General features: G+C 41.7%; 1 protein-coding gene across 1 annotated transcript in view; it reads right to left on the bottom strand.

Annotated features, from left to right (window-relative positions):
* AGBL1 (AGBL carboxypeptidase 1) overlaps positions 1 to 23,629 on the bottom strand; it is a gene marked incomplete at its 5' end in the record, with an annotated part of 1,093,821 nt that overhangs the window by 696,931 nt on the left and 373,261 nt on the right. The window contains one exon of the mRNA XM_082254318.1: positions 14,607 to 14,760. Coding sequence (XP_082110444.1) covers positions 14,607 to 14,760 — 154 coding nt within the window. The remainder of the gene's footprint in view (positions 1 to 14,606; positions 14,761 to 23,629) is intronic.

The raw sequence follows: 23,629 nt of genomic DNA, 5'->3' as shown, positions 1-23,629 counted from the left end.
GGGGCGTCTATCCCACTGGGTATCAAAGGGGGACTTTTTCCACCGATCATTATTGTAAGTGGCGTTTTCTTCTCTGAACACCAATGGAACAGGTTATTTTTCTATTGACTATTATGTAAGGGGACTTTTCTGCACTGCTGACAATTAAAGTACAGAATCATAATAATTTAAGGGGGCTTTTGTGCACTGCCCACCAGTGCAAGAAGGCTTTTCTCTATTGACTGGCCCTACTCTGACCACCATCGTAAGGGGGGATTTCTTCTCTGACCACTATGGTGAGGGGGTAATTTTCCACTGACCACAAATGTAAAAGATAACTATAATTTTCACTGAACAAATAGTGCCACTGATCTAAGAAAATATAGCATACCTCTCTGGCAGTGATTTCTACCCTGGGAATGATCTACTTACCAGTTTATTGGTAAAATGAATTGACTAATTTTGATTAGCTGTTTTATTAGACCTAATTGACTTTCTACTGTAAATAATTACACATGCTCTTTTGAAGCATATGTCATTGTGTTATTATAGGACAGTTTAATAGATGGCTCCCCAAATAAGGGCATTGTATATATAGATATGCACCATCTATGCCTTGTATATATTGTGTTGCCTTATTTGTGTATTTTCATTTATGTTCTTCTATGTTTTATTTCTGTTTCACCATTCAGAACCACCTTCTCCTGAAGAAACATTTCTGCGAAATGCGTTGTGACCCCCCCTGCAGATCTAAAGTTGCTTTCTATTATTTATTTGTTATATTGCATACATCTGGTGGGCGTTTTTTTTCCCTTTCCAGAGCAGTAAAATGCCCTTTTTATATGTTATGAGTTGTACTGTAGAGGGTATCACTGCAACAATGTGCAAATGCTATTACATTTTGATGTGTTGTTGGGATTTTAATAATAACCAACCTTATTATAACCAACCAACCTATAGTGTGTACTTGTCTCAATTAAGAGCATTAAGTGTAATTTCTCTCTGCTTCTTCCTTCCTCTGCTATCAGCATGACTCACTTATGACAAGTTTTCCTGACACCATGCAGTAAAAAGGTGACAGGTGAGGGAGCTCCTGCACACAGCTTGTAATTAACAGCCTTAGCTTTGTTCCTGTGTGTTTTGTGAAGGGGGATGTGTCCCTTCCCTGCAATCAGCTCTCAGAGCTCCTTACTGGGCTCTTGCAGTGTGTAATTTCAGCTCTCTACCCCCTTTTTTATGACATCTCCAGCAAGCTTCTTACCTGAGCCTGATCCTATCCAGCGATGTGCATGAGTGCAGCAGCTCCAGCTGCTGTCTCGACAGATTGATAGCAGCAGGAGCCATTGGCTCCCGCTGCTGTTAATCAAATCCAGTGGCATTGGAGCGGGGGGCTGACTGTGTCAATGGACACAGCAGCAGGACTCAGGAGCGAGCCCGCACAGGTGCCCCCAAGGAAAACGGTTTTCCGTGGGGGACCTGATGAAGAGAAGGGGTCTGGAGCGCCAGCGGGGCACCCCAGAAGTAGAAGATCAGGGCAGCTCTGTGCAAAACCATTACACAGAGCAGGTAAGTATAGGGATGTTTTTTATTTTTATTAAAACTAGGGTTTACAACCCATTTAAAGTCTCTTAGCTCGACTCTTTGACTGTTTTTTCTCTCTATAATTTACACTGCCTGTGTTTCTTTTCTGTCCATTAGTGTTGCTTTCATGATAACTGAAAATAATTTTGTCATATAGAACAGAGGTTAAAAATGATCTACTCTGGATGGCAAATATACTAGGTACACCATTTTATATTTCTCTAAATCTACTTACTGATAACATTTCTGTACTGTGAGCTGTAGATATAATTTAAAAGGGGTACCTATTCTGATGGGAAAGTCTACTCAACAGAGACACAGATGACAATATAAAAACCTGACTCTAAGAATTCCCTAGTCTGTCCAAAACAAAGCAAAAAAAAAAAAAAGAAATGGCTGAAGCTTGAAAAATGACCGCAGCTCCTCTTTTAGTGTACTGTATATTACATATAAAAATAATAAAAAAGAAAAAAAAATCACCAAGGCCTCCATCCTAGCTAGGCACTCTCTTGTTTTATTTTCATTTTTTGTTTTACTTTTTTTTTTACTTTTCTATGTGTCAATGAAACTTTGTTGGAAGATATTTTAGAGTGTCTTTGCATTTATAATGAAAGCCTTAAAAGAAAAATCTTTAAAAGTTAAGTTGCTAAGTAACATTCTAGATTTTTTTTAATCTACTACACATTATTTTATACGTGATTAACCTCTGGCAGCACAGTTTAAGAAGCTGGCTAAGTGCTCACAAAAAGCATTAAATCTGCTCATTTCTTTTTAAGTACACAAATGTTGTACTAAATAGCCCAGTTTTACCTTTCCTCCTTGAATTTCTAGATTTGGTTAATGATTTTTCCCTCACTTGTAGTATACTGTCTCACATTTCTTTTAAACTTTATTCATCAGAACGGTAATGGTAGTTTTGGTCATACCTGTCGATAGGTAAAGTCTCCTGCCAAGTGGAAATGTCTCTAGTGGCCAGTCTGTACATTCATGGGACCTTTACATTGCATTACATTTGATACACCCCTCAGTAGATGTACATATTGTGATTAACATAGGTGTGCACAGTGTATTACATTAGGGTGCGCAACCCAAAGCTTTAAAATGTAAACAAGCATGGATGGTTCCAGTAGGGCAGTGGACATGTCAGTAGGACAGAAGTTGGTGTCAGTAGGACAGTGGACATGTCAGTAGGGCAGAAGTTGGTGTCAGTAGGACAGTGGACATGTCAGTAGGGCAGAGGTTGGTGTCAGTAGGACAGTGGATGTGTCAGTAGGGCAGAGGTTGGTGTCAGTAGGACAGTGGACATGTCAGTAGGGCAGAAGTTGGTGTCAGTAGGACAGTGGATGTGTCAGTAGGGCAGAGGTTGGTGTCAGTAGGACAGTGGATGTGTTAGTAGGGCAGAGGTTGGTGTCAGTAGGACAGTGGATGCATCAGTAGGGCAGAGGTTGTTGTCAGTAGGACAGTGGACATGTCAGTAGGGTAGAGGATGGTTTCAGTAGTACAGTGGACGTGTCAGTAGGACAAAAGTTGGTATCAGTAGGACAGTGGACGAGTCAGTAGGGCAGAGGTTGGTGTCAGTAGGACAGTGGACGTGTCAGTAGGGCAAAGGTTGGTGTCAGTAGGATAGTGGACATGTTAGTAGGGCAGAGGTTGGGGTCAGTAGGACAGTGGATGTATCAGTAGGGCAGAGGTTGGGGTCAGTAGGACAGTGGATGTATCAGTAGGGCAGAGGTTGGTGTCAGTAGGACAGTGGATGTGTCAGTAGGGCAGAGGTTGGTGTCAGTAGGACAGTGGATGTGTCAGTAGAACATAAGTTGGTGTCAGTAGGACAGTGGACATGTTAGTAGGGCAGAGGTTGGTGTCATTAGGACAGTGGACGTGTCAGTAGGGCAGAGGTTGGTATCAGTAGGCCAGTGGACATATCAGTAAGGCAGAGGTTGGTTTCAGTAGGACAGTGGATGTGTTAGTAGGGCAGAGGTTGGTGTCAGTAGGACAGTGGACGCATCAGTATGGCAGAGGTTGGTGTCAGTAGTACAGTGGACGTGTCAGTAGGACAAAAGTTGTTATCAGTAGGACAGTGGACATGTCAGTAGGGCAGAGGATGGTTTCAGTAGTACAGGGGATGTGTCAGTAGGACAAAAGTTGGTATCAGTAGGACAGTGGACGAGTCAGTAGGGCAAAGGTTGGTGTCAGTAGGACAGTGGACGAGTCAGTAGGGCAGAGGTTGGTGTCAGTAGGACAATGGACGTGTCAGTAGGGCAGAGGTTGGTGTCAGTAGGACAATGGACGTGTCATTAGGGCAAAGGTTGGTGTCAGTAGGACAGTGGATGGTGTCAGTCAGTAGAGCAGTTTGTCATTAGGGCAGAAGACAGTGTCAGTAGAGCAGTTGACAGTGTCTGTATGGCAGAGGATGGTATCAGTAGTTTTATTTTTAAATCATTTTTTACGTTATGTTTTCTTTATGATTTTACAATTTTTTTTAGGTGCCCCGTTTGGGGGTTTTGGTGAAATATCTGGGGTTTAAACAGACTCCTGATGTCTCACTTTTGACAGTGCCATCCTAAGACCATTAAAGGCCCCCGGGCAATGCAGTGCACTGGGGCCCCGCCTACACAATCATCCACAAAATTAAAATGCAAATAATCGATAAGGCGATATTTATTGGTACAGCAGTGCCAGGCTAATGACAGCTTCCAAGTTCGGCAGCTGGGTCCGGTGAACACACACATGGACGGGAGTCAGACTCGACTGTCCTGTGTGTGCCTGTTCCCGTACAGGTGAACATCCATTCCTGCAGTTGTGGGCTTCCCCTCCACAGCCGAAGTGACAGCAGCGCAGGGCCGACAGGCGCTTGCCACCTGCTAAGTTCAGCGGCGGGATGCACATGGGAATAGGGACTAATGCTTGGCTGGGGCTGGGTTGCTGGGCAGGTGGAGCCCCCTGGGCAAGTTAAGCCCCTGGGCAACTTCCCAGTGTGCCCATTCAGTAAGATGGCCCTGACTTTTGAGACAGAGAAAGGGACTGAGGACAGAAATTCCCTAGTCCCTTTCCCTGCAGCCTCAGCTGCACTGGACAGTGAATGCAGTGGAAGTGTTCTGTGCTGAGTGACTTCCTGTTCATTTGCAAACTGAAGCATAGTCAACACAGTTTACTATGCTTTGGTTATGAATGGATACAGTGAGTGATCAGTACCAATCACTCAATGTGTTCTTTCAAAAAAATAAAAGGGGGCGATAAAGGCCAAATTTACCAGTCCCTTCCCCCTCTCTCCATCCTGAAACATCCCCCTGTGTGCCAGCAGCAGTCAGCAGGAGAGGAGAAAAACTAGCAGTGCTTCGGAGTAGGATGGGGGGGGGCAGCATGAGGTGATTATGGAATGCCCAGGCACAACTGGCACACCCTGTGCGCACACCTATGGTGATTAATGTGTTATGTTCTAGTGAGGGTTACCTCAGTTATTACAGTTGAGATCCCAGAACCCAAAGAATCTGTTTCCTTTCTTCCTTTAAATAAAAGGAAATTTGCCCAACAACGTATCTGACATCAGTACAACACAAAGAAGCTTCAAATCATTTATTACTCTATAATAAAGGGATTTGTCTAGAGTTTTACTGTAAATCCCATCTCTGGGTAAAACTTGAACTTTTCCCTTTATCATTATAGTTTGTTTTGCGTGTTCACTGCATGTGCTATTGGGATTTGAGCACAGGTATATTTTGTTTCACTGCATTTGCATTGCAGAGAACACTCTCTTCCAATTTTCATCATAACGACGGATGTTGAAGACAGGGACTCGGACATGTATATATACAGTGGGTACGGAAAGTATTCAGACCCCCTTAAATGTTTCACTCTTTGTTATATTGCAGCCATTTGCTAAAATCATTTAAGTTCATTCTTCTTCCTCATGAATGTACACATAGCACCCCATACTGACAGAAAAACACAGAATTGTTGACATTGTTGCAGATTTATTAAAGAAGAAAAACTGAAATATCACATGGTCCTAAGTATTCAGACCCTTTGCTCAGTATTTAGTAGAAGCCCCCTTTTGATCTAATACAGCCAGGAGTCTTTTTGGGAAAGATGCAACAAGTCTTTCACACCTGGATTTGGGGATCCTCTGCCATTCCTCCTTGCAGATCCTCTCCGGTTCTGTCAGGTTGGATGGTAAACGTTGGTGGACAGCCATTTTTAGGTCTCTCCAGAGATGCTCAATTGGGTTTAAGTCAGGGCTCTGGCTGGGCCATTCAAGAACAGTCATGGAGTTGTTGTGAAGCCACTCCTTCGTTATTTTAGCTGCGTGCTTAGGGTCATTGTCTTGTTGGAAGGTAAACCTTCGGCCCAGTCTGAGGTCCAGAGCACTCTGGAGAAGGTTTTTGTCCAGGATATCCCTGTACTTGGCCGCATTCATCTTTCCCTCGATTGCAACCAGTCCTCCTGTCCCTGCAGCTGAAAAACACCCCCACAGCATGATGCTGCCACCACCATGCTTCACTGTTGGGACTGTATTGGACAGGTGATGAGCAGTGCCTGGTTTTCTCCACACATACCGCTTAGAATTAAGGCCGAAAAGTTCTATTTTGGTCTCATCAGACCAGAGAATCTTATTTCTCACCATCTTGGAGTCCTTCAGGTGTTTTTTAGCAAACTCCATGCGGCTTTCATGTGTCTTACACTGAGGAGAGGCTTCCGTCGGGCCACTCTGCCATAAAGCCCCGACTGGTGGAGGGCTGCAGTGATGGTTGACTTTCTACAACTTTTTCCCATCTTCTGACTGCATCTCTGGAGCTCAGCCACAGTGATCTTTGGGTTCTTCTTTACCTCTCTCACCAAGGCTCTTCTCCCCCGATACCTCAGTTTGGCCAGACGGCCAGCTCTAGGAAGGGTTCTGGTCTTCCCAAACGTCTTCCATTTGAGGATTATGGAGGCCACTGTGCTCTTAGGAACCTTAAGTGCAGCAGAAATCTTTTTGTAACCTTGGCCAGATCTGTGCCTTGCCACAATTTTGTCTCTGAGCTCTTCAGGCAGTTCCTTTGACCTCATGATTCTCATTTGCTCTGACATGCATTGTGACCTGGAAGGTCTTATATAGACAGGTGAGTGGCTTTCCTAATCAAGTCCAATCAGTATAATCAAACACAGCTGGACTCAAATGAAGGTGTAGAACCATCTCAAGGATGATCAGAAGAAATGGAAAGCACCTGAGTTAAATGTATGAGTGTCACAGCAAAGGGTCTGAATACTTAGGACCATGTGATATTTCAGTTTTTCTTTTTTAATAAATCTGCAACAATGTCAACAATTCTGTGTTTTTCTGTCAGTATGGGGTGCTATGTGTACATTCATGAGGAAGAAGAATGAACTTAAATGATTTTAGCAAATGGCTGCAATATAACAAAGAGTGAAAAATTTAAGGGGGTCTGAATACTTTCCGTACCCACTGTATATATATATAGTGATGTACATAGCACCTTACCTGATTCAAAGCATTTAATGTGAGTCAAATCAGATATTGATCTATTTGTGTTTTCATTGTGTTATGGTGATACTTAAACCCATGGTGTCTTGTTGTACTTTTTATTTTTTTCTAAAAGTTATTTTCAAACTTAAGAAATAATTTTATTGCTGTTGGACCTATTGGACTGTAGTGCTAATCTTCTTTTTTTTTTTTTACACTGTCTCAGTGTAGGACCAAAAGTCTCTATTTCTTTCAATGGGGTTATATTCTCCCTACACAAAGAGTAAGAGAGTAAATAGTACTTGCAGTAAATAAAAAATACATTTATCGCAGTGTCTCCGTCATATTGAACCCCCTACACACACTTCGTTGCACAGCAACAGAGTTTCCAAAGCGCCTCTATCAATCAAAACATCCTATGAAGGCCCCCAAACATAATAAAAAATATATGTTACTGGTAGGCGTAATTGCTGTCAATTGTGGGAAAAAAACGATTTAACAGCAAGCAATCTAAAAAAGAAGAATCCATAGCACTACATTACTCTGCTACGTCATCCCATAATGAAATGTCTGGGGGCCAAAGCAAATGGTGTGTTAGAAGAAGAAAGCCTACCGATCTTCGTTTTTTTTGATTCAGTGCAACAAAGTAGTAAGGAACCAATTCATCCCAGCTTAGTGCTAATGCTGTACCATGAATGTCCTTCCTTTATTCTTCAAGCCTTTCTTGCATACAGAGTAATCCATATTCCTACTACCACAATTAGTATTAAAGAGAAGGAGGGATACTCTGTAACCTAGCCCTGGGTCTACAATGTAAAAGCAAATTGGGTAAAATTTCAGAGCTTTAGGAAGTTATATTAGTACATGGCTTCTCAATCAGAATTCCATGAAGCCCTAGGGTTCCTCCAGATGTTGCTAGGGGTTCCTTGAACAATGAGCAATTTCTACCGCTCAGATAAGTTCCCACTGACACCATTGATCTTTTTAGCAATCTGTAAGGGGGTCATTCTTCCCAATGACCACAAGTGTAAGGAGCATTCTTCCCACTGTCCATTACATTAAAGTGGAGTTCCCTGTACCCGTTCATATATTGGCCAGTGATTGGCCTCGATTTCGGCTATTTATAGGGATGGCACGCACGACTTAATTACGTCCTGACGAAGCGTGCTGGGTCACGTGAAACGCGTTAACATCACACGCTGGAGCCTCTCACTCCGCCCCACGCCCCACTCTCCAATGTAAAAGCAAATTGGTTAAAAATTTCAGAGCTTTAGGAAGTTATATTAGTACATGGCTTCTCAATCAGAATTCCATGAAGCCCTAGGGTTCCTCCAGATGTTGCTAGGGGTTCCTTGAACAATGAGCAATTTCTACCGCTCAGATAAGTTCCCACTGACACCATTGATCTTTTTAGCAATCTGTAAGGGGGTCATTCTTCCCAATGACCACAAGTGTAAGGAGCATTCTTCCCACTGTCCATTACATTAAAGTGGAGTTCCCTGTACCCGTTTATATATTGGCCAATGATTTAATGGTTAAAGGAAGCTGAGAAATAACAGACTTACTGGCCAGAACAACAGGTAAAAAAAATTAAGAAAAAAAAGCCTAATAAAAGAAGACAAAAGCAGCAACCACATATAAGAATTGGTAAGCTGCAATATCGTTTTTTTTTTTTTTTCTTTTTTTTTGTGAATTTTATACCATTTGAAAAACTTAAGGACTGGAAGGTTTTACCCCCATTTTTTGCGATACGACACTGCCTTAATTTAAATGACAATTGCGCAGTCGTGCGACGATGTGCCCAAATAACACTGATGTCCTTTTTTCCCCACAAATAGAGCTTTCTTTTGGTGATATTTAATCACTGCTGCGGTTTTTATTTTTTGCGCTATAAACAAAAAAAATAGCAACAATTCTGAAAAAAAATATATATATATATATATACATTTTTTTTCTTTCTGCTCTAAAACATTCCCAATGAAAAAAAATTAAAAAATCTAATTTTTTTTTATCAATTTAGGCCAATATGTATTCTGCTATGTTTTTGGTAAACACAAAAATCCCAATAAGTGTATATTGATTGGTTTGCGCAAAAGTTATTGCGTCTACAAACTAGGGGATAGATTTATGTCATTTTTATTTATTTTTTTTTTTTTTTTTTTTACTAGTAATGGCGGCGATTTGAGATTTTTAGCGGGACTGCGACATTGCGGCGGACAGATCGGACACTTAACTGACACTTGACACTTTTGGGGGGAAAAGAAGTCCCATCTTGGACATTGTCATCAGAAAAAGTGTCCTTAACTAGCTTGCATGGGCAAGGTGCAGGTTTTCCTTTACCCAGTTGACTTAATGGGGTCGATTTACTAAAGGAAAATAGACTGTGCACTTTGCAAAGTGCAGTTGCACTCTTCAAGTGCAGTTGCTCCAGAGCTTAGTAAATGAGGTAAAGCTTCACTTTGCAAAGAATACCCAATCACATGCAGGGAAAAAAAAAAAAAACATCAGTTTTGCTTGCACATGATTAGATTATGGAAGTCAGCAGAGCATCTGCTCATTTACTAAGCTCTGGAGCAAATGCATTTTGCAAAGTGCAAAGTCTATTTGCCTTTAGTAAATCAGCCTCTAACTGACATTTTTTGGGGACCAGTGATACTAATACAGTAATCAGTGCTAAAAATCTGCACTGTTTCTGTACTAATGACACTGGCAGAGAAGGGGTTAACAAAAGGGGCGATAAAAGGGTTAAATGTATGCCTAGGGGGTGCTTTCTAACTGTGTTGGGGTTGTAATCACTGGATGAACACAGAGACCTGTGTTCCTAAATAGGAGGAACACAGGATCTCTGTGTTCATCACTGACAGAACAGCGGTGTGCAGTGCATACATCGGCAGACCGCCATTCTGTCTCCATGGGTAGTGATCGCGGGTGCCTGTCGGACATTGCGTCCGCCGGACCCACCGATTGGCTCCCCCTATAGCCAAATGGCACGTGTGCGCACCTCTGGCGCCCCCACTGTCTGCTACACGAAGTGACCTATGTCGTTTTTGCGTAACAGAGCCAACCCGCCTCCGTAAAACTACGCCGGCTGGTCGGCAAGTAGTTAAATTCAGATGTGATGACATTGATAATAAAGTGAGATATTAAACTTTTGTGGTAGCTTTTATGGCAAGATTTCATTCCAGAGGATCCATTCGGTGATTCACTAAGACATGCCAGACTATGCAAGGCTATTTCAATCATGAACTTGGGAATCTCAACATTTGCTATTTTAGTCTTTGCAGTCAAGGCAGGCAGTATGTTTTGCTAGACGATGCTAGTCACAACAGTTTTGACTGACAAAATTCAAACCCAGTCTGCGTTTGTATGCCACTAAACAAAACTTTATGATTTTTTTTTTTTTGCAGTACATATGGGGTATGTAAACACCAGCCAAATGCACACACGGCATTGACGAAATGAAAACCACCATAAGTCCCTGAAACATTAACATAAACACAGAATTGTAATTATAAAAGTATTGTGATACGAAAAGAACAAGGTTTGCATGCATCAAAGAGACAGAACATTTGGTTACTGCTATTTACATTCCAATGTGAGGAAAGTAAGAGAATGTACAATATAAATCCAAGCACAGAGAAACATTTCCGGGAACGGTACCTGCCAATGGGATTATTTAGTAAGATACGATTTGGTGCAATGACATGCTCTATACCACAGCATCCAATCACAGATCAATAGTTAGTGTTTGCCTACACCAGGAGTTTTCAAACTTTCTAAACCAAGGGTCAGTATATTGTCCTTTACAATCTATGGGGGCCAGATTGTGCCCAGTGGAAGTCAACAATGCCTCAGGCTTGGTTGTCAGTGGGAATAAAAAAATTGCATAATGCCTGAGGTCAGGAGGAGGAGGAGGAATAAAGCCAAAAATTGGTGCTAGAGGAAGGAATAGTGCCCCATTATGGCTGTCAGTGGAAGGAATAGTGCTCCAAAGTTGGTGTCAGTGGGAGGAATAGTACCCAATTGTTGGCGTCATTGGGAGGAATAGTGCTCCACTGTTAATGTCATTGAGAAGAATAGTGCTCCAATGTTGGTGTCAGTGGGAGAAATAGTGCTCCATTGTTGGTATCAGTGGGAGTAAAATTGCCCCATCACTGTTGTCAGTGGGAGGAATTGTACCCCATTTTTGGTGTCAGTGGGAGGAATAGTGCACCATCATTGGTAATGGTGGGAGGAAAAGTGCCTCATCATTGGTATTTGTGGGAGGAATAGTGTCAATACTTAGTGTCAGTGGAAGGAATTATGCCTCATTGTTGGTGTCAGTAAAAGGAATAATGTCCCATAGTTGGTGTCAGTGGAAGGAATAGTTCCATATCGCTGGTGTCAGTGGGAGGAATAGTGCCCCATCCTTATTGTCAATGGGAGGAATAGTGCCCTATTGTTGGTGCTAATAATTGGAATATTCAGTGTACCGAATCGATCTAACTTAGGCAAAGTTTTGTTCTGGTAAAAGCCTTTTTCCCTCTTTCTGTGACCTTAAGTCTTTATACTTATACCCCTTTAAGTTCCGCTGTACTAATGTACCGCTATACTTTGGGCGGACATGCAGCTAGGTCCGTCTGCTGTAAGGGCAGGCGTGATGTCACCGCTAGCCCTGTGGAATTCCCCGCAGGAGACATAGGCGGAGATTACGTGCAGCCGCGTCTGAAGCTAGGGCGGATGTGATGTCACCGCCAAGCCCGCGGGACTTCCAGCGGGAACAATAGGCGTAAATGACGGCATCGCAAGCGGAAATAATCCAATTAAACATGGATCTCGCGGGAGTTACCGCGAGATTCCCGGCCATTCATCAGTATATAAGGGGACGCCGAGAGTAATTACGGAGAGCTATCTCTCCAAGCTACCACAGGACCGCCGTCCTTCTAGCATCTTTTGACCTGTACTAACAGTAAGTACCCCCCAGGGGACCTGGACCTCTAAACTTTAAACTTGTGTTACATTCATACTCAAGGGGGTTCTCTTCCTTTTCACCATCAGGATCCATAGGGTGAGCGCCATTGAGACAATACCATACATCCTTAGGGATGATATGCCGCTGGTCCCAGGGGACACTGTGATGCCAGGGATGTTTTTGTTCCCAAATTGAACGGTACCTATCTACTTACTTTGGAAAAACTACTCACACTAGATATATGCTTATATACACAACAGTGCATACATATATTTTTTCTCTATATTTGTTTTAGGTAAGTATTGGTACTAATACCTGAAACTCTGGATATACTGCCAAAGCTTTCGGGGCACCATATCTATGGAGGTCAATAGGACACTCCAGACTCTCCAATAGAGCAGTGAGGTAAAATATACTGAATATGATAAATCCAGCATTGTTCATTTATGACGTCTACCCATAAGGGTTTAAGATATACCCTCATGGCCTCCCCCCTCTTCCCTAACAGGATTAATAATACAGCAAGCCCGGGAGATACACACATTGGAGGATAAATTTTTGGAATTTTTCTCCTTCCTCTTTTATATAAAAACCCCCGTTTCTAACTTCTATTTTATATGGAAAATCATCATAACAGGTGAATTTATTTGAACACCTCTTTATATTGTATGAATATCTATATATAATATATATACCATTCCAGGTTCCTTGATAGTCTCTAAACATACTCACTATTTTCAGGTCAAGAACATTATGTGATAAAATACACCTGATTCTAGCTCTCGACTTATGGGAGAAATTTTTGTATCTCCTGAAGGGTAATCCTACGGGGCTCTACTTTTCGCAGGTATGTGACCTAAACTTGGTCTACTTCTTTTTCTCTACTGCTGCTCCTTTTTAGCTTTATTTCAAACTGTTGGGGGGTCCTCTTTCCCCACGGGGGGGGTACCCCACAGTAAGGGGGGTTGGGTGGTATCCCTGGTAAATCAGAAGAGATTTCCATGGTATTCTTTGGGTAGGATGTTGTCGCAGTTGCAAAGTTACTTGTTTAAATGTTAACCAATATTGTAAAATGTATATTTGTTTGTCCTCTCCTGGGACTTATAATTTACATTCAATTATGCTTTTCAGGAATATATGCAGATTCCCTGAGGAAGATTTCTGTATTAGACAACATTTCGAAAAGCGTTGGATTCTGCTTTTTACCTGAAACTGTATTGTATCATTTATGAAGTCCTAAGTTCACGTTCATATGTCACTGTGGATATGATGATTCTGCCAACACTTATTATATAAATACATTTCACATTTTACCTATATTCAACTTTTTCTCTTGAGAGATTTCTACTGTTACCTCTAGAGTCCCATCAAACCAAGGGGGTTTTCCTTTTCAATAATTGGAATAGTTCCTCATCATTAGAACTGGTGGGAGGAATAGTGCTGATAGTTGGTGTCAGTGGAAGGAATAGTGCCTTCATCTTTCATATCAGTGGAAGGAATGATGCCTCATTGTTCATATCAGTGGAAGGAATGGTGCCTCATTGTTCATATCAGTGGATGGAATGGTGCCTCATTGTTCATATCAGTAGAAGGAATGGTGTCCCTTTGCTGGCCTTAGTAGAAAGAATAGTGCCCCATCGTTTGTGTCAGTGAGGAGGAATAGTGTCCCTTTGTTGGCATCAGTCTAAGTAATGGTGTCTCATTGTTGGTGTCAGTGGGAGGAACAGAGCCTCACCGTTCTTGTCAGTGGAAGGAATGGCGCCATTTGTTGGATTCAATAAAAATAATAGTGCCCCATCAGTGGAAGGAATAATGCCTCAAGGGCCGGACAAGGGCAAGCAAAAGGCCACATCTGACCCAAGGCTTGCAGTTTGGAAACCACTAGCCTACACCAAACAGCTGTATAAAATTTTGAAATCATTGATAGGGGTTGAAAGTCACTGTGTACCTTTATATCCTTTCATTAAAGACTAATTCCACTGATATTGCAGGTAAGGATGAAAGGACATGGGTGGAGGGACCTACCAGCTTTTTTAGCACTTGGAGACTCATGCAGAAATATACATCCATGTGACTACCTTGCACTGCCTAGTCATCATGGGTTAAAAGAAGGGTCCCATTCTAGCCACAGGATTACATTTTTTAAAATGTATTTTTCATTACTGATAATGTGGTAGGATCAGCGAATCTCCATCATAGATGTTGGCTATAGCAGAGGATATACCAAAATCCTAGAGCAATACAACACAGTGAATGGCTCATGCCCCTGGCCTCAACCATAACCCGAAATATCAGGAATGCCTTTAAAATATTATTTTTCCTCTCACTGTTACATTAAAGCAAGGGAATGATATGAATGGTTAACTTTTTCTCAGCTGCATTAATGAAAAGAACAAACAAAAACAAGCTTCCCTTAAGCTATTATCTAGTAAATGTCATTATTTCCTAAATGAATGCATATCAGTAGTTTTACTGTATTTACCACTCCATATTTTATTAAATTGCACTAATTGCTAATTAATGCTTTCAAATAATCTATTTAAGTGTTGGCTTATATTTCCCATGTGTTTTGGGAAATAAGATATTTAAGATCTCATTTTGTCATTCCGCTTTATGCAGCTGTTCTTTACTTACAAAACTCCTCCTTGTGGTTCTTAGACCTAGACTTGGGCATGGCAGTGATGGTGACAATGGGGCAAGGGTTCCCCCCCAACGTGTCACACAGGGTTTGTTGCTTGAAGTACACTCTTTGAGGATCATATCTCTGTTCCAAAAGTTGTAGGTGAGACTAAAGAAGAGAAAACAGCAATGCATTACTTAAATAATAAGTTCAACCCAAATTTTGTATACAATAGCATTGAGTATTTTGATGCCCTAGACCAGTGATGGCGAACCTTGGCACCCCAGATGTTTTGGAACTACATTTCCCATTAAGCTCATGCATTCTGCAGTGTAGTTGAGCATCATGGGAAATAAGGTTCAAAAACATCTGGGGTGCCAAGGTTCGCCATCATTGCCCTAGACAAACCATGCCATGATTGCAATTGAAAGCATTTACCAAAATCGGTTTGGAACTGGACTTTTAACCACTTGCCGACTGCCGCACGACCATATACGGCGGCAGTCAGCCCCTCACAGGCAAAGTGACGTATGGGTACGTCACTAGCCCGTGAGGCTCTAGGGAGCGAGCGCGCGCTGCCGGAGGCTCGCTCACGGACCCCCCCCCCCCCCCCCCCCGCGGATCACGGATGTCCGCCGCTCACTCACGATCCTCCGGTACAGTGGGAGAAAGGCAGGCGGCTAGTGTAAACAAAGCCGCCTGTCATTCTCCCCTGTGTAACAGCACAGATCATACGATCCTGCTATGTAGGACCGTTGATCTCTGCTGTTACACACACAGCCACATCCAAACACAGTTAGAAGCACGCCCCTAGGGACACACTTAACCCCTCCTTCTCAAATATAGTTAACCCCTTCCCTGCCAGTGTTATTTTTACAGTAACAGTGCATATGTATAGCACTGATTACTGTAGTAATGTCACTGGTACCCCCAAAAGTGTCAAAAATGTCAGTCAAGGGTCCGATCTGTCCACCGCAATGTTGCAGTCCCGCAAAAAAAAAACGCAGATCGCCGCCATTACTCGTTAAAAATAAAAACAATAAAAATGGCAAAAATCTTTCCCTTAGTTAGTAAACGCAATAGCTTTTTGTAGCAGAAAACAAATTGGCCTAAAATGTTAAAAAATTTAGATTTTTACATTTTTTGGGGGGGAATTTCATATAAAAAAATTGTGAAAAATATTGTTATTTTTGCAAAATTGTCACGCTTTTTTTGTTTATAGCGCATGATCAAAAAATCGCACAGGTGATCAAATACCGCCAAAAGAAATATCTTTTTGTGGGAAAAAAAGGAAGTCAATTCCATTTGGGTACAGCATCGCACGACTGCGCAATTGTCCGTTAAAGTCACGCAGTGCCAAATCGCAAAATAGGCCCTGGTCAGGAAGGGGGTAAAATCTTCCGGGGCTTAAGTGGTTAAGGGACAGCTATCATTACACAGATTTTAAAAATCATACATTGTTTTCTTCAACAAATCTCATTAAACTTACATAAAAGCATGAGAACAGGTACACTAGTGACAAACATACAGTAGCATCACCACTGGCTAAGCTTGTTATGAGCAAAATAACCAGATCGTATAAACTCCATCCCAAATTTTGATTTTAGTCATAGGTGGAGGCTGGTTGTCTGAGGTTACCAGCTAGCTTCTTACATCGCCTGGGAAGTTGTATATACAGTGCATCTAGAAAGTAATCACAGTGCTTCTGTCAGGGTGCCAGGAAACCAGACCACATGAAGATGCAAATAAAATAAAGAAGTTTATTAGGGTAACAACAATAAACGCATAGCAAGAGTGGGGAGAGAAATCAAGAAAAGCCGGGGTCAAGTCCAGAAGCAGGTAGTCAGCCAAGCTGGGATCGAGTCTAGAAGCGGGTAGTCATCCAAGCTGGGATCGAGTCTAGAAGCAGGTAGTCATCCAAGCCAGGATCGAGTCTAGAAGCCGGAAGTCATCCAAGCCGGGGTCAAGTCCAGAAGCAGGTAATCATCCAAGCCGGGATCGAGTCTAGAAGCAGGTAGTCATCCAAGCCGGGGTCAAGTCCAGAAGCAGGTAATCATCCACGCCGGGATCGAGTCTAGAAGCAGGTAGTCATCCAAGCCAGGATCGAGTCTAGAAGCCGGAAGTCATCCAAGCCGGGGTCAAGTCCAGAAGCAGGTAATCATCCAAGCCGGGATCAAGTCTAGAAGCGGGTAGTCATCCAAGCCGGGATCGAGTCTAGAAGCGGGTAGTCATCCAAGCCGGGGTCGAGTCTAGAAGCCGGTAGACATCCAAGCCGGGATCGGGTCCAGTAGCGGGTAGTCTGCTGATGCCGGATCGTCTGCCGATGTGGGGTCGTCTGCCAATGTGGGATCGAGATCCAGGAAAGTCGTCAACCGAGCCAGGTCATGCACAGAGGAACGTGGAGAACAGAAGACTGCTAGCAGTGATGCACCTTGGAGCACAAACACAAGGGCAAGGACTGCAAGCTATCAGGTGATATATAGTCAGCTGTGCAACATCACTGAGCGATGCCCAGGCAGCAGGCAAGTGATGATGCAAACAGAGTTTATAAGAGACAGAAGTCTGCACATGTTCAAGATGGCTGCCAACAGGAAGGCAAGGGAAGACCTTGACAGCTTAACTCTTCTCACATTTTATGCTACAGCCTTATTCCTAAAAGGAATACATTCATTCTTTTCTTTAAAATTCCACAAATACTACCCCATAATGACAACGTAAAATAAGTTTGTTTGAAATCTTTGGAAATGTATTAAAAATAAAAACAAATAAAATCCCATGTACATACAGTAAGTATTCACAGCCCTTGCTCAATACTTTGTTGAAGCACCTTTGGCACCAATTACAGCCTCAAGTCTTTTTAAATATGATGCTACAAGCTTGGCACACATATTTTTGGGCAATTTCTCCCATGCTTCTTTGCAGGACCTCCCAAGCTCTATCAGGTTGGATTGGGAGAGTCGGTGCACAGTCATTTTCAGATCTCTCCAGAGATGTTCAATCAGGTTCAAATCTGGGCTCTGGCTGAGCCACTCAAGGATATCCACAGAGTTGTCCCGTAGCCACTCCTTTGTTATCTTGGCTGTGTGCTTAGGGTCATTGTCATGTTGGAAGAAGAACCTTTACCTCAGTCTGAGGTCCAGAGTGCTCTAGAGCAGGTTTTCATCAAGGATGTCTCTGTACATTGCTGCATTCATTTTCCCTCGATCCTGACTAGTCTTCCCTCGATCCTGACTAGTCTACCAGTTCCTACCGCTAAAAAAACATCCCCACAGCATGATGCTGCCACCACCATGCTTCACTGTAGGGATGCTATTGGTCAAGTGATTAGCTGTGCCTAATTTCCTCCAGACATGGCGCTTTTCATTCAGGCCAAACTTCTTCCATTTACGGATGATGGAGGCCACTGAGCTCTTTGGGACCTTCAATGCTGCAGAAATGTTTTCTGTATCCTTCCCCAGATCTGTGCCTCGATACAATCCTGTCTCAGAGGTCTACAGACAATTCTTTGGACTTCATGGCTTAAGCTGGATACACACTATACAACTTTTGTTGGTACAGTCAAGTCCATAAATATTGGTACATCGACACAATTTTAATCTTTTTGGCTCTATACAGCACCACCATGGATTTGAAATTAAACAAACAAGACGTGCTTTAACTGCAGACTTTCAGCTTTAATTTGAGGGTGTTTACATCCAAATCAGGTGAACGCTGTAGGAATTACAACAGTTTGTATATGTGCCTCCCACTTTTTAAGGGACCAAAAGTAATGGGACAGATTAACAATCATAAATCAAACTTTCACTTTTTAATACTTGGTTGCAAATCCTTTGCAGTCAATTACAGCCTGAAGTTTGGAAGGCATAGACATCACCAGACGCTGGGTTTCATCCCTGGTGATGCTCTGCCAGGCCTCTACTGCAACTGTCTTCAGTTCCTGCTTGTTCTTGGGGCATTTTCCCTTCAGTTTTGTCTTCAGCAAGTGAAATGCATGCTCAATCGGATTCAGGTCAGGTGATTGACTTGGCCATTGCATAACATTCCACTTTTTTCCCTTAAAAAACTCTTTGGTTGCTTTCGCAGTATGCTTCGGGTCATTGTCCATCTGCACTGTGAAGCGCCGTCCAATGAGTTCTGAAGCATTTGGCTGAATATGAGCAGATAATATTGCCCGAAACACTTCAGAATTCATCCTGCTGCTTTTGTCAGCAGTCACATCATGAACAAATACAAAAGAACCAGTTCCATTGGCAGCCTTACATGCCCACGCCATGACACTACCACCACCAGGCTTCACTGATGAGGTGGTATGCTTTGGATCATGAGCAGTTCCTTTCCTTCTCCATACTCTTCTCTTCCCATCACTCTGGTACAAGTTGATCTTGGTCTCATCTGTCCATAGGATGTTCCAGAACTGTGAAGGCTTTTTTAGATGTTGCTTGGCAAACTCTAATCTGGCCTTCCTGTTTTTGAGGCTCACCAACGGTTTACATTTTGTGGTGAACCCTCTGTATTCACTCTGGTGAAGTCTTCTCTTGATTGTTGACTTTGACACACATACACCTACCTCCTGGAGAGTGTTCTTGATCTGGCCCACTGTTGTGAAGGGTGTTTTTTTCACCAGGGAAAGAATTCTTTGGTCACCCACCACAGTTGTTTTCCGTGGTCTTCTGGGTCTTTTGGTGTCGCTGAACTCACCGGTGCGTTCTTTCTTTTTAAGGATGTTCCAAACAGTTGATTTGGCCACACCAAATGTTTTTGCTATCTCTCTGATGGGTTTGTTTTGTTTTTTTTTCAGCCTAATGATGGCTTGCTTCACTAATAGTGACAGCTCTTTGGATCTCATATTGAGAGTTGAAAGCAACAGATTCCAAATGCAAATAAAACACTTGAAATGAACTCTGATCCTTTTATCTGCTCCTTGTAAATGGGATAATGAGGGAATAACACACACCTGGCCATGGAACAACTGAGCAGCCAATTGTCCCATTACTTTTGGTCCCTTAAAAAGTGGGAGACACATATACAAACTGTTGCAACTCCTACACCTTTCACCTAATTTGGATGTAATTATCCTTAAATTAAAGCTGAAAGTCTGCAGTTAACCTTGCTAGCGGTATCCCCGAGCGTGACTCGGGGTAGGAATTTTCTGCTATTAGCGGTATCCCCGAGTCACGCTCGGGGTGAATGGCAGAGCTATGCAGACAGCGCAGCGGAGCGTCTCTTACCTTATCCTGGCGATCCAGCGATGAGCTCTCATTGCTGTGACTGCCAGCTGAGATCTCCGCCGCTCGTCTGTCGGTAGGAGGACTTCCTAGTTCCGTTCCCTGCAGCAGCAATGCTGCATGGGAGCGGAACTAGGGAGGGAAATTCAAAAAAAAAAAAAAAAAAAAACGTTGCACAAAACACATAACACATTTTATATTATATATATGCATATATATATATATATATATATATATATATATGCATATATATATATATATATATATATATATATATATATATATTCATATATATATGTACATATATATATATATATATATATATATATATATATATATATGTGTGTATATAGATATATATATATATATATGTATATATATATATATATATATATATATATATATATATATATATATGTACATATATATATATATATATATATATATATATAAAAATTATATTATTGATTTGATTATAATTCATGTGTGTGTGTATATATATATATATACACACACACACACATATATATATATATATATATATATATATATATATATATATATATATATATATATATATATATATCTATATACACACATATATATATATATATATATATATATATATATATACACACACATATATATATATAATATATAACGCATGAATTATAATCTAATCAATAATATAATTTTATTATATATATTATATATTAAATAATAAAATAATATTATTGATTCGATTATAATTCACTTGTTTGTGTTTCAAATTTATCACATCTGGGATGTCTACCAGAGACTTGTTTTGGTCAGGTTTAAGTCAGTAATTACTAAGAATTGTAGGCCTATAATACATAACGCCAAATTTCCATGATAAGAATTGTACCGCTTTTGGAACAGAATTCCTGACAGAATCATACCGCCAGGGAGGTTAAAGCACATCTTTGTTTCATTTCAAATCCATTGTGGTGGTGTATAGAGCCAAAAAGATTTGAATTGTGTCAATGTCCCAATATTTATGGACCTGACTGTAGATTTCCTTTGGATTTACCTTCAACCATGTTGTGCAAGGGACTGTCTGATTGCATACAAATACAAAGTGTCTAGGTCTGACCTAATATTATATGGTTTTGGTAAGTCTAAAGGAAAAAATCTAAAGAAAATTGTATAGTGTGTATCCAGCTTTAGTTTGTGCTCTGATAGGCACTGTTAACTAAGGGACCTTATATAGAGAGGTGTGCGCCTTTCCAAATCATGCCCAAATCAACTAAATTTACCAAAACTGGACTCCAATCAACTTGTAGAAACATCTCAAGGATGATCAGAGGAAAAAGGATGCACCTGAGCTAAATTTTGAGTGTCAGGGTAAAGGCTGTGAATACTTATGTACATGGGATTTTTTTGTTTTTTATTTTTAATAATTTTGCAAAGATTTAAAACAAACTTCTTTCGTTATGTCATTATGGGGTATTGTTTGTAGAATTTTGATGAAAATAATGAATTTAATCCATTTTGGAATAAGGCTGTAACATAACAAAATGTGGAAAAAGTGAAGTGCTGTGAATACTTTCCGGATGCACTGTTAGTACTATGTATTACGTTAAGATAATATCTAAAGCCCAAACATTATTATTATTTTTTTTTTTAGAATAGTAGGGTAAAGTTAAGGAAGAATTCAATGCATGGTAAATTTTACATACCATGTTATGCCATACTTGGCTGATGTCCCTGGATGCTTGAAATCACTGAAGTATAAATCACTACTCCAGTGATCTCCACTTTCTTCTGGGTCCAATGCTGAGCAGTCAGCCTGATGCATTATGAATACAGGAGGTCAGCCTCTCAGCACGGGCTCTATTCAATCAGAGAATGCTTTGCATTTTCTTAATGAATACAACATGTTATCTGATTGGAGGAGGTGAAGAGCATGTCGGCACTGCCACAACCTCGTGTGTTCACAATGCATTGGGCCAGCCATTTAGCACGGTACCCGGAAGCAAGTGGAGATCACTGGAATAGAGGTGCCTGCTTCGGTAAATTTCCAGCATCCAGGGGCAATGGCAATGTATGGTATATACATAGTTACATTGGTCCAAGCCAGACCAATGTAACTATGTAAAAATATACCATACAGCATACCTGGAATTCTTCTTTAGAACCTTGCATGTTGTGTCCAAATGGGGATCTTCCTTTACTTTTTCTCTCAAGACACTACAGGGAAGTGAGCAGAAAGGTTTCCCTCTTAGAAGTCCCATCTTGGACATTGTCATCAGAAAAAGTGTCCTTAACTAGCTTGCATGGGCAAGGTGCAGGTTTTCCATTACCCAGTTGACTTAATGGGGTCGATTTACTAAAGAAAAATAGACTGTGCACTTTGCAACGTGCAGTCGCACTCTTCAAGTGCAGTTGCTCCAGAGCTTAGGAAATGAGGTAAAGCTTCACTTTGCAAAGAATACCCAATCACATGCAGGGAAAAAACAAAACATCAGTTTTGCTTGCACATGATTAGATTATGGAAGTCAGCAGAGCATCTGCTCATTTACTAAGCTCTGGAGCAAATGCATTTTACAAAAAAGTGCAAAGTCTATTTGCCTTTAGTAAATCAGCCCCTAACTGACACTTTTTGGGGACCAGTGACACTAATACAGTTAACAGTGCTAAACAATATGCACTGTCACTGTACTAATGACACTGGCAGGGAAGTGGTTAACATCAGGGGCGATCAAAGGGTTAAATGTGTGCCTGACCAGTGCTTTACTACTGTGGGGGAGGTGTTTGCACTAGGAGAAGGCATGGATTGGTGCCTCTGCTTAGCAGGAACACAGGATCCATGTCTTCTGTAGTGATAGAATGGTGATTTGCCTTGTTTATATAGCCAGACCGCCGTTCTGTCAGTGTTCCAAAGCATCGGCGGGTGCTGGCACACATCGAGTTTGCCGTACCCACCAATCAGCTCCCACTGTGTCTTATCACAGCGGGAGCAGGCCACCGGCGCCCCCCAAACCCAGAAGTGCAGGATCACATACTAGGTACGTGATCCTGGGTAGGAGACCAGCCTTGCCACTGTATTTTTACAGTATATGGTTGGCAAGTAGTTAATATCAGTAAAAATCATGAATATAGTTAGGCTCTGTATACCACCTTTCACCTGTCATTAAAGCGGCTCTAACAGTTGTATACCTTAATATATTCCCTGCATTGAGGTAACAACAATTCTCCACTAACTATTTCCTTCTACCTCCACCCCAAACACTTACCTGAGTACTGCCAGCGATCCAGCACTGTCCTGGTTGCACCGCTTCTCCCTTCACTTTCTGCTATCACAGGAGGAGCTATAGGCTTCTGCTGCTGTCAGTCAAATCCTGTGGGAAGGGAGCAGGGGCGTGGCAGAATGGCACTGTTTATGTCTATGGACGCACACAGCCTGGCTCAGTAATGTTCTTGTGCAGGTACCCACATACAGTAGCTCATGAATTGCTATGGGGCACCCGCAAGAGCGGACAGTGCCAATTAGAGACTCCAGAAATTAGGTAAAGGACCATTCTGAGCAATACCATTGCACAGAGCGTGTAAGTATAAGGCTTGGTTCACTTATATGTGAATTGGAAGTGTTTTGCCAATGACATGTGAATTAAACCAGCTTTCTTTGGAGATGGCTCACATATCTGTGGTGCAGCTGCAGTGTAAATTCGCTGAAAATTTGAAATGAGTCCTGAGCACTACGGTGCGGTCCAGATGGGAATATGGGTAATATGGGGTATATGGGTCCAGAACGCTATTACCTTCTATGAGAACGCATCTGAATGCAGAGC

The sequence above is a fragment of the Pelophylax lessonae genome (assembly GCF_965119305.1).
Source record: "Pelophylax lessonae genome assembly, chromosome: 4".
Classification (NCBI taxonomy): Eukaryota; Metazoa; Chordata; class Amphibia; order Anura; family Ranidae; genus Pelophylax; species Pelophylax lessonae.
The sequence above is the reverse complement of the archived record's forward strand: the minus strand, read 5'-3'. Positions and strand labels throughout refer to the sequence as shown.